This window comes from Bidens hawaiensis, unplaced genomic scaffold (assembly GCF_021521415.1).
Source record: "Bidens hawaiensis isolate Kalapana, Puna unplaced genomic scaffold, B.hawaiensis_p1.1 tig00038278_1, whole genome shotgun sequence".
In the NCBI taxonomy this organism is placed as follows: domain Eukaryota; kingdom Viridiplantae; phylum Streptophyta; class Magnoliopsida; order Asterales; family Asteraceae; genus Bidens; species Bidens hawaiensis.
Window position 1 is genome coordinate 1 of NW_027496727.1, and position 16,361 is coordinate 16,361.

General features: G+C 37.7%; 1 protein-coding gene across 1 annotated transcript; it reads left to right on the forward strand.

The window, feature by feature from the left end:
* Positions 1-12,509: 12,509 nt before the first annotated feature.
* LOC143590260 (6-phosphogluconolactonase 3, chloroplastic-like) lies at positions 12,510-13,993 on the forward strand. Its single transcript, XM_077070798.1, has 3 exons — positions 12,510-12,673; positions 12,802-12,937; positions 13,428-13,993. Exons 1-3 carry the CDS (start codon positions 12,513-12,515, stop codon positions 13,890-13,892), a joined length of 762 nt encoding a protein of 253 aa, XP_076926913.1. The 5' UTR covers positions 12,510-12,512; the 3' UTR covers positions 13,893-13,993.
* Positions 13,994-16,361: the final 2,368 nt, after the last annotated feature.

Genomic DNA, 16,361 nt, shown 5'->3' on the forward strand with positions numbered 1-16,361 from the left:
CGGAGGTGGACTGATGGAGGGGAATAGTAACGATTCCGACGAAACCCGGTATACCCTAACCGGTAGACCATCGTTACGTTAAATTTAATGTCGGGTACAAGAATTACCATAGTAATTATACGAGAATACATGACTCACTGTATTGATTGTACGTGAATATATAATTCATCGTATTGAATATGCGATTAATCGATCGATAGTTATTGAAACCCGAACGAATCGAGGGTTCAATTATAGACGATATCTATGATATTTAGTGATGTTTACGAAGCATTAATGCTTCGGGATAAGTAAAGTACGGCACAGAAAAAGAATTTCGATTTAATGGTACGTCGGTACGTTAAACGAAACCTTTAATACCAAACCGAGCAATAGACAATCGATCAAGCCGAAAAAGATGCGCAATTATTAATAATATGATGTTTTAAGTTAATAAATGTCATGGTTTAAGTTTTTAAAGTTTTTAAATCGGTTTTATATAAATTTCATTTTTAAGCCGAAAAAACGACCGTTTTAGCCTCGTTTTAAGCCGAGTTAAACATTTAACCGAAAAACGAACTGAACCAGATTATCCAAAACATTATCCAGATTGCCGAAATCCGAATATGTGGCTAAAAATAGAAGAGGTGGGTCCCACCCCACCCCTCATACTTCCGATCGGACTCCACCATGTCCCCCATTGCTTCATTTCTTTTTTCTAAACACACATTCAACAATCCATCAATTCTCTCAACAATTTCATCCAAAAACCGAGAGTTCTAGCAAGAAAAACAAGGTAATGATCGAGTTATGCACGTGTTCATCTTCGTTTCTTGAGTTGGTTTGCAAGAAAATGAGGTTTCAATGATGAAAACCGATTCTTGCATGATCAAGTGATGTATACGGGTTATACAAAGGATCTTGGTCCAAGAAAGGAGTTAAACGAATCAAAAACGAATTTTTACGGTTAAATCTTTGTTTTTGAATCATAACCGAAACCATGAAAGAAATGGCTTGATCGTGAGTGTAACTTGCTTGGTATTGTGGTATGTTGGTTGTAGGTTCTGTATTTAGTGGTAGATAAGGCGGAAAGACGAGTTTGTAGCTTGTAGTGGCGGAAAACGAAAGGTATATTCGGTTTATGTTCGGTTTTGGAGATTTGGACAGATTGTTGATGCTTTAGAGTTAGGTCATGAAATTTTACAGAGGTGTTAAACACATGAAAATATGAGTTCTGTGAATTTTTGGTAATTTTTGGATAAAGGATGAATATTTGGTGAATTTAATGCTCTGGTTTTGGCTAAAAATGGTGAATAATAGTTAAATATCATGAAAAATTCTGTAAAATTGCAGATAAGCTTTTTATAACATGTATAAGTCACACACAAAATTTTAGGTCCGTTGGAGAAGTCTAAGTAGGCTTTTCGGTTAAACGAGTTCTAGGGGTTTCTAGCTCGGTTTTAGTGAAAATGGCATGTAAAGGAAGATTTTGGTTCTAGAAAAATTACAGGGGACTATGTGGATGGCAGGGGACATCCAGAAAAAATTTGGGATTTTTCTAAGGTCGTTTGGTATTTACGACATATTTAGTGTTTAAATGGTGTTTAAAAATAGATAAATAAATTTTAAATATAAAAATTAATTCTGGAAATATTTTTATAAAATTCCCCACTGTCAAAAAGTAAGTTGTGCAAAATTTCAAGATCCGAGACAAAACGGATAATTATTTGTGCAAAAACAAACTTTTAAAGTTTAAAACGAGTGAACCGGTAAAGCTTGCTTAAACGAGCTGACTGGTGTATAAAAACCCTAAAAATGGACTATTTTCATATAAATGAGCTAAACAAGTAAAAATAAATGATCCGAAAATAATTCGGATGATTTGAGTAATTTTTGTCCGATTTAACAGTTTCCGGTACGCTAAAGACGGAAACGGGTCCCGCGGCCAATCGGGGCTTCTAAACCGAGCTCAAATTTCACAACTCTAACTAAATTATCAGTCAACAACTATTTTCGGGTCGTGTGTGACCAAACCCATTTTTGAAACATAAAATCGGACAACCGTGCTAGGCACGCAAAACGAGAAAAACGACTAATAGTAATTGTGACCATGGAACTCTAAACGATATCACAATCTGAGTCCGGAGAAGTATTTCGGGTACAGTACTGGGTTAACAGTGTCCCCATATGTACCGGTTGATACAGTTAAAGATTATATAAACAATAATGGTATATTAACGATCGTAGGGATCATATTACAGATTGGACGTGTTAACTGATAATGATTGTTGTTACCTGCTTGCATGTGCTAAGGTGAGTTTCACGAGCCCCTTTTGCTGAATTGTTTTTAAATAGTTTCTCGGGGCGGAAGCATGTTATTACTGAAATGTTTAAATACATACTGAACGCATGGACTTGCGTGGATTTATATATATTTTATTGTACGGGAATCGTACGGAAATGTACTAAGATGGTAATTGTCTGAGTTGCTAACATTCTAAGGCCCCGGAACACGAGTGATTAACTGAAAGCCGGTAGAGTGTGGATAGTACTATTGGTCTGACAAACCCAACTGGTCCGGCATGGATTTGCTGATGTTTCCCAGCCAGTTGCACATGTCTATTTTGGGTGTTATATATATTTTGCTATGTAATGTTAGACATAGCGGTTTGGGGCAGGTTCGTGGGCGGAGTATGCCACGGGGTTGTGTGTGATAGTCAGAGGTTTCACTTGTGGGCTCAGCATAATTACATCGATAATATTATATTTTGATAATGATTTATCATGGTTTACTCGAATTGTGAAACTCACCAACTATTCGTAGTTGACCCGTTTTCTCACATGCTTTTCAGGTACAACTAAGATGAAGTGATTGCTTACGTGCTAAGTGCTTGATGTGTGTAAGATTTGCGTGCTGGATGTTAGGATACATTATAATAAATAGAATTATGTATCGTATTGTATGATGTGTGTATCACCTAGACGGTAATGAAATACGAGATAATGTAATTTTGAAGTATATTAATGCATTCAGTTTTCTTTATAAACAATGTGGTTGATATCAGAGGCGTCTGTTGCATCCCGTTTACGTTTCCGCTGCGGTTACGGGGTGTTACAGAAGTTGGTATCAGAGCCATTGGTTATAAAAGAATTAGGATGTCTTTAAAAGATACCTAAAATATAACCAGTAGCTTAAGTATTATAGGATCTGAATATCAACTAATAATTTATACTGACGAGATCTGGATGAACTTGGACGGACAAGTGAGTTATTATGGTCCGGAACATAATAACAGACTTGTCCGCACGAGGGAATTCAGGGGAAGTCACGGGGTACATTAATAGGTAAAAATGGCAACATATGTGTAAAGTATATAATATTATTTATACGTGCTAATGTGTATATATATATATACGTACGTATCTTGTGGGTACATGTATTGAGAAATAGGACCCGGATAAGGAACCGGGGGGATGAAATAATAAAAGTACCGAGGATGCTGAAATTCTTAGAGCATCGGTTGATAATGAGTCTGACTTATCGAGCCATAGTTATGATAGTACCAAGTTAGATTTCCCGTTTGACATTAACCAGAAATATCTAGTAAGCGTCACTCCCAACCAAAAGTGATAAATCCCTTACCCTACCAACACCGGTACCGTATATCCTAATAACCCCATATGTTCACCCGAACCGCCGACCCTCACGTACGGATGGACCTGTACCTGAACCCATTCTTATTCCATTAAGATAAATAAATAAATAAATAAATAAATAAAATAAAATAATAATAATAATAAATTTGATAATAAATGAGCAGATAAAAATAATATAAAGAAATATATATATGTATTTCTCACTCTCAAATATATGAGTCATACCACCTCCGGATCGAGAATTACTGATTTTAGCAACCTAGAACGCCTGAGGACATTGACTGAGCAAGTGATAGAGTTTCCCATAATAGTAATTAATAATATTTGAAGGCAACCCATGTTGCGCGATCACCTTGAACCTTGCAACTCCCTAGTTATCCTTACATCCGTTAGATGCCCATACCCATGTATACTCGAATAGAATGATTACCCATACACAAAGAGGTGTTGGAATCATTATAGCCTAGTTGGTTGTTCGTTCGTAGGTGGTATACCGTGTATGCCGGATATACGAATAGACACGGATATTATAACTCCGTGGTACGTAATCGTTTGGTGCTCATGGTGAGCATGTATCGGTTATGCTGACATGCAGAAGGATATTGAAATCAAGCGTATTAAACATTGATCTTTGTTGAAAAAGATCTATATGTCAGTTGGTGACAAGGGTTATGAAGCATATTTAAAAGTTAACCGACGTCAGGTTAAGTCCATATGTTATTATACTTGTGGGACATATATACTAGATACTGGTATGTGTAATATGTATGATAATATTTGGTGTGTATGTGTACCTGTTGTTATGATTGAGCTGGTAACGAGTTATACGGTGAGATTAGTATTGATTACTGCGTACGGGATGAGTACGGCAGAATGACATGAAAAGAGTAACTCCAATGATGGAGATTGATATGATTCAGTTGATTGCTCAAAGATAGCAGATGATGATACCGAATGTTGTATCACAGATCACTGCTAGTGTTGATGCAAATTTGATCGCAGAATAATAGATCGAGCAATCACATGATTACGAATATTTCAATTCTTAGTGTTATTACTAAGAGTGTTAATGTCCCACCGAATACTATTATGACTACAAGTATTAGTTATAAACTAAACATGAATAGTAGTCGTAATGAATTAGATCCGGTATGAAGGATATGTTTATCGGTTGTGTTAAGGGGATTATTAATAGTTTACTGATGGTAAAGGGAGAAATAGATTAGCGAGTGGATAGAAAAGATCGAAATGGTTAAGGATATTGGTAAGAGTCTAGAACATTGTGTAGTGAAAATATGCTACAGATATGTTGGTAGATTATGCTGTATCGTGATGGAAAACGATGGTACAAAATTATAGTTAGAAAATTATTACTCAGATGATATGGTCGGAATTTAAAATTCTTGTGCTAGAGCACTTTTATTCGAGTAATTAAGTTCAGAGATTGGAAACTGAGCTATGAAAGATAGAAATGTTGGGTGCTGATCACTTAGAACACGCTAATCGTTTGAAGGAATTGTCATGTCTGGTAACATGGCTACTTACTCCTGAAACTAAGCGAAGTAATCGCTATGTTGGGGACTAACTCCATCGATAAGGAGTATAGTCAATCCTGTAAAATATATAACCTTTGGAAGGGTTGTGTCACAAGCCAGCATTGATATATTTGACTTTATGGGAAGCGGAATGGAAGGACGATAGGTGAGACGTCGAGTGTTAAAGAAGAGAAATGATAAAGGTATAGTGCAAAATAGACTTTTGAATAAGTAGGTATGCCCTACAACCCAGAATTATACTAAGACTAGTTCTGGTGTGAAAACATGAACCGCATAAAGGGTCTTCCCCTAAATGTGGAATATATGGTTATCGGCAGGAAGAAGAATGTCGAGTGATAGTAGGCCACGGGTGTGGTAAAGATGGACGTAATGCCCTAATTGTAGAACCAATTGAAGCCATGTGAACCGGCAACCCCAACCCATTTGTGTACAACCACTCCGAACCCAACAACCTCAATAACAATCCATCCAAAGAAATCAAATTATGCCAAACAGTTGTACTTGCTATGAATGTGGCAGTACAGAACGTTTCAAGAGAAATTGCCCAAAGTTGAACCAAGGTGTCGTTGGAAGACGAACCTCAAGACAAGCATCAACCTCGGATCAAGCAAGGAGCCGTGCTTTTGTGAGTAATTCGAATAAAGCACGTCATGATCCAAAGGTGGTATTAAGTACGTTGTAGTTTTAAATCAATGGGCTTCAGCGATATTTTTACGGTCGTCGATAGAAGTTAGTTCCTGTTAACCTCCTATCATTTGGAAAGATACCGATTAATGAAACTACAGAACCCTATACTGTAGAATCGCTAACGGTAAACCCCTAATGGTTAACTAAATTGTTCGGAATTGTCCTATTATTCTGAACGATTAACCTTTCCTTATTGACCTACGACCAGTAAAGTTAAGAAGTTTTGACGTAACAGCTAACATGGATTGGCTAATTCAACATGAAGCTGAAATCAAATATGAAAAGAAGATGATTAGAAGCTCTCCTTCGGACGATGAAGCGATTAGATACAGAGAAAAGTATACGGTATTATGTTACCACTCTAATCTCATCTTGAGATGTTATAATATTTACGACAAGAAGACGTGGTGTATTTAACAAACGCGATTGCCAAAGTATTTAAAAGAAAACATATAGAAGATATCCCGATGGTACGCGAATTTCCACAAGTTTTCCCAGAAGAACTTCCTGGATTACCGCCAACCCGACAGGTCGAATTCAGAATCGATTTAATGCCTCAAGCTGGCCCTGTTGCTAAAGCATCTTACCGACTTGCACCAACAGAAGTGCAAGAATTATTGGATAAGGTTTTATACGACCTAGTTAGTCACCATGGGGTGCACCAGTGTTAATTGGGAAATGAAGGACGGAAGTGTCAGGATATGTATTGATTAGGGAGAATTGAATAAGGGGGCGATCAAGAATAGGTATTCACTTCTTCGAAGTAAATGATCTGTTTAACCAACTGCAAAGGGCGATTTATTTTTAGAAAATTGGTCTTAGATATAGTTATCACCAAATGAAAAATCCAAGAGGAGGACATTGCAACAACAGCGTTTCGGATTCGCTACGGCCATTATGAATTCTTAGTTATGCCTTTCGGGCTAACAAATGCGCCGGCAGCATTCATGGAACTCACGAACCAAGTCTGTAAACTTTATTTAGACAAATTTGTCATAACATTCATTGATGATATTTTGATATATTCGCAACGTAAAGAAGAGCACGAACGACGGTTAAGGAAAATTGTGGAAGTGTTAAAGCAAGAGGAGCTATACGCGAAGCTTTCGAAATGTGACTTTGAATACAGAAAGCATAATCCCTTGGTCATGTTGTAAAGCAACAAGGATTTCACATAGACCCAAATAAGATAGAAACCATTAAAATTGGGCCAAGCGCCGATTTTAAGTCTCCCCGATGGAGACGATGGTTTTGTCGCGTATTGTGACGCATCGCGTAGAGGGTTAGGATGCGTGTTGACGCAGTATAATAAGGTTATAGCCTATGCTTCCCGACAGTTAAAAGTACACGAGAAAAATTACACTACTCACGACTTAAAACTGGGAGCGGTTATCTTCGTACTTAAAATCTGGAGACATTATCTCTACGGTACGAAGTGCACCATCTTCACCGATCATAAAAGTTTGCAGCACATATTCGATCAGCAAGAACTGAATATGAGGCAACGAAGATGGGTCGAGTTGTTAAGCGATTATGACTGTGACATCCGTTATCACCCCGGCAAGGCAAACGTCGTAGCCGATGCCTTGAGTAGAAAAGATCGGGTTAAGCCATTGCGAGTGCGAGTGCTGGGGATGATAGTCCAGTCGAACCTTTCGGACCTGATTCGAGTCGCTCAACGTGAGGCGTTGAAAGAGGAACAATTGGAAAAGGAGGAACTTTACGGTGATGAGAAGAATTTCGAACAATGCGTGGACGAAATTCTCTACTTCAAAAAAAAATTGGGTTTGGATCACGACCCTCCATGACCTTCGTGAATTAATCATGGACGAAGCGCATAGATCGAAATATTCCATACATCCGGGATCGGATTAGACTATTGATGATACGAATATCTGAAAGGATGTTGTTAATGACCGAGTGTGGAGAAAGATATGGTTACGTATGTTGGTGAAAATTTAAGTTATGCAAGAGATAAGGCTGCGTACCGAAAACCCTTGGGAACGCCACAACGACAGAAAATTCGCCAATGATAGTGGGAATAAATTACAATGGGTTTCGGGACGCAAATTCCCAAGATATATCAAAGGCATGAGGTAAATTGGGTAATCGCGGATCGATTAACCAATCCTCGCATTTCATCCCAATCCATGTCGATTACCACAATGAATTCTCGCCCAAATTCATGATGGTGAAATGGTATCTCGTCGTGGATTACCATTTTCAATTATCTCATATCGAAATAGTCATCCTACTTCCAATATTGGAAGGCGGGGAAGGAAGCATCGAGAGCTTGAAGCTTTCTATGGGTGAAGTAATTATTACCAATTTGTTAAATTGAAAATGGGCGTCACTCAAGCCATAAGATTTGAATTGATTCGAGAAACAACCAATAGGATTTATAATAATTAAGATATGTTGAAAGCAGCGCGAGATTGGCAAAGGATTTATGCCAACATTCAAAGGAAACCATTGTCGCTGGAAAGAGGTGACAAGGTATTTTTAAGGCATCACCTTAGAGAGGTGATATGAGGTTTGGCAAAACCGAAAATAGCTCCTTAATATATTGGACCTCATGAGACTATCTCCATGATTGGACATTTAGTTTATCGATTAAAGTACTCCAGGGGCTAAGTACTATACATAATGTTTTGCCATGTATACGGATTGAAAAGTGCCTAAGCGATGAGGCAACGAAAGTACTAGTAATAGAGGTACTCATAGAAGACATGCTTGATATCATAAATAATTCCGTAGAGTTAGTAGACGGGAAAACTAAACAGTTTGGACATACCAAGCTTTATTGATTAAGATTAAGCGGAATTCACAGCGAGGACCAGATTATACCTGGTAACGCGAGGGTGAATTCTGAAGGAAAAATCCCCACCTTTCTCTCGGAAAGGGATAGTGGGCGTGTAAAATTTCGAGGACGAAATTTCTTAACGGGGGGAGAATGTAACGATTCCGACGAAACCCGGAATACCCTAACCGGTAGACCATCGTTACGTTAAATTTAATGTTGGGTACAAGAATTACCATAGTAATTATACGAGAATACATGACTCACTGTATTGATTGTACGTGAATATATAATTCATCGTATTGAATATGCGATTAATCGATCGATAGTTATTGAAACCCGAACGAATCGAGGGTTCAATTATAGACGATATCTATGATATTTAGTGATGTTTACGAAGCATTAATGCTTCGGGATAAGTAAAGTACGGCACAGAAAAAGAATTTCGATTTAATGGTACGTCGGTACGTTAAACGAAACCTTTAATACCAAACCGAGCAAGAGACAATCGATCAAGCCGAAAAAGATGCGCAATTATTAATAATATGATGTTTTAAGTTAATAAATGTCATGGTTTAAGTTTTTAAAGTTTTTAAATCGGTTTTATATAAATTTCATTTTTAAGCCGAAAAACGACCGTTTTAGCCTCGTTTTAAGCCGAGTTAAACATTTAACCGAAAAACGAACTGAACCAGATTATCCAAAACATTATCCAGATTGCCGAAATCCGAATATGTGGCTAAAAATAGAAGAGGTGGGTCCCACCCCACCCCTCATACTTCCGATCGGACTCCACCATGTCCCCCATTGCTTCATTTCTTTTTTCTAAACACACATTCAACAATCCATCAATTCTCTCAACAATTTCATCCAAAAACCGAGAGTTCTAGCAAGAAAAACAAGGTAATGATCGAGTTATGCACGTGTTCATCTTCGTTTCTTGAGTTGGTTTGAAAGAAAATGAGGTTTCAATGATGAAAACCGATTCTTGCATGATCAAGTGATGTATACGGGTTATACAAAGGATCTTGGTCCAAGAAAGGAGTTAAACGAATCAAAAACGAATTTTTACGGTTAAATCTTTGTTTTTGAATCATAACCGAAACCATGAAAGAAATGGCTTGATCGTGAGTGTAACTTGCTTGGTATTGTGGTATGTTGGTTGTAGGTTCTGTATTTAGTGGTAGATAAGGCGGAAAGACGAGTTTGTAGCTTGTAGTGGCGGAAAACGAAAGCTATATTCGGTTTATGTTCGGTTTTGGAGATTTAGACAGATTGTTGATGCTTTAGAGTTAGGTCATGAAATTTTACAGAGGTGTTAAACACATGAAAATATGAGTTCTGTGAATTTTTGGTAATTTTTGGATAAAGGATGAATATTTGGTGAATTTAATGCTCGGTTTTGGCTAAAAATGGTGAATAATAGTTAAATATCATGCAAAATTCTGTAAAATTGCAGATAAGCTTTTTATAACATGTATAAGTCACACACAAAATTTTAGGTCCGTTGGAGAAGTCTAAGTAGGCTTTTCGGTTAAACGAGTTCTAGGGGTTTCTAGCTCGGTTTTAGTGAAAATGGCATGTAAAGGAAGATTTTGGTTCTAGAAAAATTACAGGGGACTATGTGGATGGCAGGGGACATCCAGAAAAAATTTGGGATTTTTCTAAGGTCGTTTGGTATTTACGACATATTTAGTGTTTAAATGGTGTTTAAAAATAGATAAATAAATTTTAAATATAAAAATTAATTCTGGAAATATTTTTATAAAATTCCCCACTGTCAAAAAGTAAGTTGTGCAAAATTTCAAGATCCGAGACAAAACGGATAATTATTTGTGCAAAAACAAACTTTTAAAGTTTAAAACGAGTGAACCGGTAAAGCTTGCTTAAACGAGCTGACTGGTGTATAAAAACCCTAAAAATGGACTATTTTCATATAAATGAGCTAAACAAGTAAAAATAAATGATCCGAAAATAATTCGGATGATTTGAGTAATTTTTGTCCGATTTAACAGTTTCCGGTACGCTAAAGACGGAAACGGGTCCCGCGGCCAATCGGGGCTTCTAAACCGAGCTCAAATTTCATAACTCTAACTAAATTATCAGTCAACAACTATTTTCGGGTCGTGTGTGACCAAACCCATTTTTGAAACATAAAAACGGATAACCGTGCTAGGCACGCAAAACGAGAAAAACGACTAATAGTAATTGTGACCATGGAACTCTAAACGATATCACAATCTGAGTCCGGAGAAGTATTTCGGGTACAGTACTGGGTTAACAGTGTCCCCATATGTACCGGTTGATACAGTTAAAGATTATATAAACAATAATGGTATATTAACGATCGTAGGGATCATATTACAGATTGGACGTGTTAACTGATAATGATTGTTGTTACCTGCTTGCATGTGCTAAGGTGAGTTTCACGAGCCCCTTTTTCTGAATTGTTTTTAAATAGTTTCTCGGGGCGGAAGCATGTTATTACTGAAATGTTTAAATACATACTGAACGCATGGACTTGCGTGGATTTATATATATTTTATTGTACGGGAATCGTACGGAAATGTACTAAGATGGTAATTGTCTGAGTTGCTAACATTCTAAGGCCCCGGAACACGAGTGATTAACTGAAAGCCGGTAGAGTGTGGATAGTACTATTGGTCTGACAAACCCAACTGGTCCGGCATGGATTTGCTGATGTTTCCCAGCCAGTTGCACATGTCTATTTTGGGTGTTATATATATTTTGCTATGTAATGTTAGACATAGCGGTTTGGGGCAGGTTCGTGGGCGGAGTATGCCACGGGGTTGTGTGTGATAGTCAGAGGTTTCACTTGTGGGCTCAGCATAATTACATCGATAATATTATATTTTGATAATGATTTATCATGGTTTACTCGAATTGTGAAACTCACCAACTATTCGTAGTTGACCCGTTTTCTCACATGCTTTTCAGGTACAACTAAGATGAAGTGATTGCTTACGTGCTAAGTGCTTGATGTGTGTAAGATTTGCGTGCTGGATGTTAGGATACATTATAATAAATAGAATTATGTATCGTATTGTATGATGTGTGTATCACCTAGACGGTAATGAAATACGAGATAATGTAATTTTGAAGTATATTAATGCATTCAGTTTTCTTTATAAACAATGTGGTTGATATCAGAGGCGTCTGTTGCATCCCGTTTACGTTTCCGCTGCGGTTACGGGGTGTTTCAGGAATCGCCGGCAATGGAGGTGGGGGGTAGCAGATTCGGTTGGGAAGACATATAAGTATAGGAACTTATCTTGTCAAAGAAGAAATGGAAAATGTTGCACAATGTGTGAACCGGATACTTAAAGGAGATGAATGGAATACAAGATATATTAAAGGTAAAAAACACTATAAAGCCCCTCAATTTAACTCTGTTTAGCATTTTCATTAATCTGATGTATTCTATTTTACGCATTTACAAATCATATGGACACAAATGTATTATTTTGACTTTTAGGGACACATTGTACGTCCGTCGCCTCGTTATAACCACAAGAATGCAAATAGGAAAAATCTTATTGAAAAAAAAAAAAACCTTTTACAAAAACATAATCGTAAGTTAAAAAAAGAAAAAGAAAAAACACAAGCTACGTAAAAAACAATGTAATCAGGTAGCCACTAAAACAGGAAAAGAAAATCAAAGGTTTTATTTTAGGTTAAAGGCAGGGCCGTATCAAATGGCTTTTACACTCTACACTCCTCGCATCAAAGGTTTTATTCCAGTTTCCTCACGATCTCCGCCGCCGACCAACCGGTCTTTCCGTCCTATCATCTCCAAGTGTTGTTCGGAGATTATGGCAACTGATACTAATAGTAAGGTACATGTGTTTGACACTGAAGAAGCCCTTTCGGTTTCTCTCGCCAAATACACCGCCGATTTGTCCGAATTATTCACCCAACAAAAGGGTTCCTTCACCCTTGTTGTGTCTGGAGGATCTCTAATCAAGTCACTAAGGTATTATTACTATTACTATTCATTTGGTCAACGGGTTAACTTTTAATTTGGTCAGCTACTGAACTCAAGTATGTTACCGATACTATTTTCTTAATTGATGGGTCTTTTGGTATTAATTAATAATACAGGAAACTAGTGGAAGCACCTTGTGTTGACTCTATAAATTGGTCAAACTGGCATATGTTTTGGGTGGATGAAAGAGTGGTTCCCAAAGATCACCCGGATAGCAATTATTTACTTGCCTTTGATGCTTTTCTCTCCAAAGTATGCTTATAAAAATCTTCATATTCCCTTCAAATTAGGGATTACAGGTTTCCATGAAACCGAAATCGATAACCGAAACCAGAACAAAACTTGACTGTTTTTGGTTTTACTTTTCGTAAAAATCGAATCGAACCCAACTTATAGATTCTCATTTTGCATTATGAATTACCATTAATTTATAATAATTTAATGTAAAGTGTAACCCGAGTATTATAGTCCAACTGTTTAACTTTAAATTTATTATTAACTAACAAAACAAATTTAGGCCCTATATTTTTTTTGGCCCAAAGTTTTCAACTCAAATGGCGAAACCAAAAACACGAACACAAACCAAAAACCAAAGCCCAACAGTTTTCAAAATTCTAAAAACTAAAATTTCGGTTTTTGGTTCGGTTTGAGCCCAAAACCAACCCATGAACACCCCTAATTGAAGTGAAAGGAAAATCTCATCTTTGATAGTTTAAAAAAGCATTTTTTCGCACTATGCCAGGTGCCAATTCCTCCAGAAAACGTCCACGCCATTAACGACACCTTATCAGCAGAGGCTGCAGCAGAAGACTATGAATCCCGCATCAAACATCTGATTCATAACGGAATAATAAACACTTCAGAGACAACTGGGTTTCCAAAGTTTGATCTTATGTTATTGGGTATGGGCCCAGATGGGCATGTGGCATCATTATTCCCAGGTCACCCGCTACTTGAAGAGAAGACCAAGTGGGTTACCTTCATTAAAGAATCACCAAAACCGCCTCCAGAAAGGATTACATTTACATTCCCGGTAATCAATTCGTCTGCAAATGTTGCATTGGTGGTAGCCGGGGCTGGTAAAGCGCACCCGGTTCATGTGGCTCTGGGCAATGGCCAAGACCCTCAGGGTTTGCCGGTTCAGATGGTGGCACCTGAAGGACAGCTGAAATGGTTTTTGGATAAAGATGCGGCTTCAAAGCTCTAGGGCGAGATCGAACCGCATCCTGTTGTAACGTGAGTTGATTGGGACGGTTTTGTGACTGTTTTCGGGTTCAAGATTGTTAAGTGAAGAACAAGATGTAAAATGTCCGATTCCAATAAAGAATGAGAGGATGCCAAAATGATTGGTATGCTAATGTTTAGGTTTATGTTTTGAAAGTTTTGTTTGTTTTAAGCACTGTTGCGTTAGCAACTAACTTAATTTGCCTATATAAACTGTTGCACTAGTGGCATTAATAAAGTTTTGTTGTATTAGATGAAATTTGGTAAAAAACTGAAGAGGGGTTTTAACTAAGTTTTGACATAAGTAGTTTATCTGCATGGGAGGGATATTTTAGAGCTCCTAAGCTTTGTTTTGTAAAATTTGAGGAACTCATTAACAAGCCTGGCAAAACGGGTGGGTCGGGTGAAAACGGGCCATTTATAAAAAGTATCAATTTTGGTTCTAGTCGGAACATGTTATCGGCATGCGATGTTGATTGTGGCGGGGTTGAAAAAACGGGTGTGGAAGAGGCGGTGGTGGTTGCAATGGCAAACGAGGGGCAGTGATAGTGGTGGTGGTGGTAGCCACGATAAATAGGTGGTGTGTACAAACAGTTATTGTGGTTTGTGTTAACTGTACTCGTTTTTATTTATCAAGTGTATAATAGTGACCCGTTTTGGCCTCTTGTAATTTAAGTTTGACCCAAATTGACTTATGTACTTTGAGCCAACTGAAATTAACAAGTATACACTTGTTATTTACCCATATCAACCCATCCTCTGAAGAATGGGTCACAACTCACAACTGCCAAGTATACTCCTTAATACTATTAGACCACTTGCAATCTGTTTTCTTTTTCAAACATTAGGGCATCCCATGGTTATTTTGAGATGAATGTGGGATCACTAAATACAACTGAACTTTGTTTTCAATTAAAAATAATAAAAAAAAAATAAATCTGGATAGTAAATTTGTTTTTTTACCTATATGTGTATCATCTATATAAATGTGTAGATCAAGATGAAGATTCAAATGGTGTTAAGAGTTATTATAACTCTCACATTCACTTTTTGTTGACACATGTGTAAGCATCTAATTTTTTTTTTGTTACCAACACATGTGAAGACAATGAGATTTTTGTTACCGACATATGTGCATACCTTATGTTTTTTTGTTACCTACACATGTGCATGCCGCTGGAAAATGAGCCACCTGAAAATGGTTGTGTAGGTTGAAAAAAATATACTGGAAGTTACTGATAATGAACTTGTGAACATACTTTAAACTCTTATAACAAATCATTAAACAATGCCTATATATCTATATAGGCATTAGTGACTACTTTTTATCATTACAAAACTAAGTTTGGTAGTTTGGATAGTACAAGGACAGTGTCAAAAGAATGGAGGCACGGCAGAAGAAGAAGGGAGGCACGGAGGAGGCGTCTAAGAGTGAAACATCATTCTTTGTCACTAATATGCCGGAAGGGGTAACAGTAAATGATCTATGGACCGAATTTAAAGGCTTCGGAGCAATGTCAGATGCTTATGTAGCAAAAAAGAGAGATCTCCTTCAGAACTTTTTCGGCTTTATCAGATTCAAAGGGGTACGGGTAGTGTCAAAGTTGGTGAAAGAGCTGAATAAGGTGAAGATCAAGGAGGCAAAAATCGGGGTAACGGTGGCCCGCTTCAATAAGAATCATAAGAAAATGGAGGGAATAATTGGGGAAGAGGGTGCGCTTGTGAAAATATCTAAAAGAGATGCGAATGGCATGATGAACCAGAGGACTCAGCAAGTGCCGGCAAAGAGTTCTACGTTTGTATCTGGTAAACCGTGTAAGGGGGCAACTATGGCCAATAATAGTGATAAACACAAAGAACAAAAAATTGTTAATGTGACGGAAGTAGGCCATCGCTCTCCATTGAAATGGATTGGTAGGGCCGTGTTGGGGGTGGCAATATGTATGAAGACGGTTGTCAAACTAAGGATGCTAGAAGATGTGGGTTTTCCGGGGATGGCGTTAGCATATGTGGGTGGTCTTTCGTTCCTTTTGGTGTTTGAAGAAAAGGGTAACGTGAAGGAATTTTTGGAGAAGAAGGAATTATGGGAGAATTATTTGTTGTTCACGGTAGAATGGAATGGGGAGGACATTCCTTGTGGCCGTATTGCTTTTTTACATATGACGGGTCTTCTGTTTCAACTTCACGAGAACTCGCTTTATGACAAGATTGGTGGGGAGTTTGGGAGAGTGGTGCGGCGATCAGATTTCTCATGGGAAAAGTTGGACAACTTAGAAGGAGTGGCTTATGTAGTAACTAAAGTTGGTTCCTGTATAGAAGAGGTGGTTCGAGTGGTATGGAAAAAGAAGGCCCATTGGATTTCGGTTACTGAAGACATCAATCCTTGGCTACCAGTGATCGAAGGTCCAAAAGGAGTAAATCACCCGTTAAGGATGGAGGAGGTTAATGATGC